This window comes from Haplochromis burtoni, unplaced genomic scaffold, assembly GCF_018398535.1.
Source record: "Haplochromis burtoni strain Fernald_Lab_line unplaced genomic scaffold, NCSU_Asbu1 Contig_3845, whole genome shotgun sequence".
In the NCBI taxonomy this organism is placed as follows: Eukaryota; Metazoa; Chordata; class Actinopteri; order Cichliformes; family Cichlidae; genus Haplochromis; species Haplochromis burtoni.
Window position 1 is genome coordinate 1 of NW_024586206.1, and position 1,321 is coordinate 1,321.

The 1,321-nt window shown below is 38.1% G+C and overlaps 1 protein-coding gene across 1 annotated transcript in view; it reads left to right on the top strand.

The window, feature by feature from the left end:
- Nucleotides 1-41: 41 nt before the first annotated feature.
- Nucleotides 42-1,321, top strand: part of LOC102293303 — a 3,306-nt gene continuing 2,026 nt past the window's right edge. Inside the window, exon 1 of the mRNA XM_005953334.3 lies at nucleotides 42-396. Coding sequence (XP_005953396.1) covers nucleotides 310-396 — 87 coding nt within the window. The 5' untranslated portion in view covers nucleotides 42-309. The remainder of the gene's footprint in view (nucleotides 397-1,321) is intronic.

Below are 1,321 nucleotides of genomic sequence, written 5' to 3' on the forward strand. Positions count from 1 at the left end.
ACTGGTAATGCACTAACTGCACTTGTTTAAGATCATATTACTTGACAGAGACCTGATGACAGAATACTGTTTTATTTTCACATATTTGCTTCAAAGTAGCAGTAAATATGTGTATGAACCTGATGAATACAATATAATAACACAGCCGTCTATATTATTTGTTACCAGTTTTCTACATGTACTTTTTATTGAATTTTTTCATCACTGTAACTACATGAAATCTCCCTTTTCCACCGACAGGTCTTTCTTTGAAGAAAAGGTGAACAGTGCATCTTTTACCAGAGCTCCATCCCTGAATGGCAGATAGAGATGGGGCCCATCCATGTGATGATGTGGATCAATATTGGTGTCTGCCTTCCTTTGACCATACTGGTCATCTGCTGTTTGTGTTGTGTGGTATGTAGATAATCACTAAATATTGTGCATTTTATGTCTGTCAGTATACGAACAAAAAGAAGGGTCCCGCACACCATTGAATCCTATCGAGATCTTTAAAATTACTTCTGTGGTTTATTGGGAAACGCGAACACCGATTATCCTGAATGGGTACCTGTCACACTGGATGGGGCTGTGCTTAGGCTTCTAAGGGTTATTCCTTTATGAGTCCTGACATAATATAATCAGCTGCATCTGTTATAGTTTACACGTTACAGTATACCCAGAAAAGCTTTCACACTTACATGCAGCTGTGACCTTAAAAAGTAGGTCACGGTCACTCATTTGGGGTCAAGTGACAAAGAAGTGAAAAATGAATCATTATAAAAAAGAGAAAATTGACCCTTAGGGAGTGGTTAAGTGTAATGATCGTAATTTCATGTTTGTTAGAGTTTATACTGGACACTAAGTCCAGGTTAATGTGCAGGTTTGCAGTGAATTACTATGTTGGTGCAGGCAAGACTGTGATATTCATGGTGACTGGTTAGGTGCTGAGTAATAGCAGGGACACTATAAGAGTGATATGTGACACTTTAAAAATGTGAATTTATGGGAACATTTAGCAATGGCAAGGAAGTGTAATTTCTGTGTATGTGTGTGTGTGTGTGTGTGTGTGTGTGTGTGTGTGTGTGTCACAAAGCATGATTATGAGAGAGATGGGGGTTGGTGGGAGTGATGGGGAGATGTTTCAGGGTTGTTCCTTCATTATTTTAGGGTCACTGAGGCAAATTGAGAGTCTTGAGATTTGGTGCTATATAAATAAAGCTTCCTGTGTATGAGTGTATGTAACATCTGAAGGGATTTTAGAGTTCACACTGAATAATTTCAGTAAGAGGATTAATCATTACTCACCCAATGTGGACTTAAGAATTTGAATGATAATTTT